At 64.6% G+C, this 2,088-nt stretch overlaps 1 protein-coding gene across 1 annotated transcript; it reads left to right on the top strand.

The window, feature by feature from the left end:
- Positions 1–1,313: 1,313 nt before the first annotated feature.
- Positions 1,314–2,082, top strand: LOC113980505 (zinc finger protein 708-like; the record flags this gene model as incomplete). Its single annotated transcript, XM_027707734.1, has 1 exon — positions 1,314–2,082. A coding segment is annotated over one exon (769 nt), but the record flags the coding sequence as incomplete, so codon positions are not given.
- Positions 2,083–2,088: the final 6 nt, after the last annotated feature.

Genomic DNA, 2,088 nt, shown 5'->3' on the forward strand with positions numbered 1-2,088 from the left:
GGCCCAAGGGGGGCCCAAGGGGGGCCCAAGGGGGGCCCAAGGGGGGCGAGGGGGCTGCGCCAGGGGGGGAAGGGCCCAAGGGGGCGGATCCCGGAGGAGGAAACACGGAAAAAGCGGCGGCCCGGCCAAGGGAGGAGCCGAGCGGGAGCACAAAGAAGGGCAGCAAAAAGGTCCTGGCGGTCGCTCGGCAATGGCGGGGGGGGGGGCGAGAGCGGTTTTGGGGCCCCCGTGAGAGCCGGGGGGGAACCCCGGTAGCCGCGGAGTGGGGAGAGCGGAGAGGGGCGATCCCGGAGCTGGGGGACCCCCGGAATGCTGGAGGGGGGGGGAGCAGGGAGGGAGCGCCGGGCCCCTTCAACGGGGGTCCCGGAGAGGGGGAAGCCCTTGGAGTGTGGAGAGGAGGGGGGGCCTTGAGGCGGGGTGGGAGCCGAGAGCCCCAAGAGGTTTGCGAGGGTGGAGCCGAGAGAGGAGGCCCGGCCGGCCCCGGGAGGCAGAGTGGGGAGAAGGGAGCCCTGGGACCCCCCTGGCAACACTAAAGGGGACCCCGGAGAGAGGGAACCCCCCGGAGCCGCGGGACCCCCGGCAGCCCGGAGAAGGGGACCCCCAATGCAGGCAGAAGTGGCAGCAGGGCAGACAGGGGGGACCCCCTAACCCCAGAGAGCAGAGAGGGGGAACTCCTGGGAGGGGTTTTTGGGCTGAATATTGGTGTTTCGTGGGTTTTTATGGACACAAGATGCCCGGTGAGTCCTAGAGTTGGACCTGGGCAGGAGGAACCCCCAAGGCAACGCGCTCACCCCTTGTTTTCCCCCCCATCAGGATTTCTGCTTCCCAAAGCTTGGTCGGATGGAGGAGGAGGCTGCGAGGAAGAGGAAGATGCCTTGGGCCCCCCAGGCAGGTGAGGAGGAAGTCAGTGCCCCTTTGGGTGGGTCTTGCTTTGCCGTCCTGCCGGGGCCGGAGTTGGGGGGATGTCCTTGGGCTTCCCTGTGGGCCGGAGGCAAATCCCCTGCGTGTCCTTGTTGCTTCCTGCCCCAGGCCCCGAGCTGAGGCCGGAGAGCCCGGAGGACAAATCCCCGCGGCAGAGCCTGGTGGGAGAGGCCGTTTTGAAGGGCTCCACGGCGCAGGAAGGCAGCGGGGAGGAAAAGGGCCGGAGATGCCCCCGGAGGAGGAGCTCCAAAGCCAGCCCAGGGGGCTGTGAGGAGGAAAGAGGCAGCGTGTGCCGGGAAGGCGGCCGGAGCTTGAGCCGGAGCTGCGAGCTGGTGGTCCCTGAGCAGCCTCCCAGCAGGGAAAAGCCCTTCAGATGCTTGGAATGTGGGAAGAGCTTCAGCCAGAGCACCAACCTCCTCAGCCACCAGCACATCCACACTGGGGAACGTCCCTACACGTGTGGGGAATGTGGGAAGAGCTTCAGGCAGAGCTCCACCCTCTGCACCCACCGTCGCATCCACAGTGGGGAACGGCTCCACACATGTGGGGAATGTGGGAAGAGCTTCAAACGGAGCTCCCACCTCCTCATCCACCAGATGATCCACAGTAGAGAAAGGCCCTACACGTGTGGGGAGTGTGGGAAGAGCTTCAGCCAGAGTGCCAACCTCCTCAAGCACCAGCAAATCCACACTGGGGAACGGCCCTACACGTGTGGGGAATGTGGGAAGAGCTTCAAACGGAGCTCCCACCTGTTTCGACACCAGATGATCCACAGTGGGGAAAGGCCCTACACGTGTGAGGAATGTGGGAAGAGCTTCAACCAGAGTGCCAACCTCCTCAGCCACCAGCTCATCCACACTGGGGAACAGCTCTACAAGTGCTTGGAATGTGGGAAGAGCTTCAGCACAAGCACCAACCTCCTCAGACACCAGCCCATACACACCGGGGAACGGCCCTACACGTGTGGGGAATGTGGGAAGAAGTTCAAACGGAGCTCCCACCTGGTCCAACACCAGATGATCCACAGTGGGGAAAGGCCCTACACGTGTGGGGAGTGTGGGAAGAGCTTCAGCCAGAGCGCCAACCTCCTCAGCCACCAGCTCATCCACTCTAGGGAACAGCCCTACACGTGTGAGGAATGTGGGATGACCTTCAGCCAAAGCGCCA

Source organism: Neopelma chrysocephalum, unplaced genomic scaffold (assembly GCF_003984885.1).
Source record: "Neopelma chrysocephalum unplaced genomic scaffold, ASM398488v2 Primary Assembly neopelma1_94461, whole genome shotgun sequence".
Classification (NCBI taxonomy): domain Eukaryota; kingdom Metazoa; phylum Chordata; class Aves; order Passeriformes; family Pipridae; genus Neopelma; species Neopelma chrysocephalum.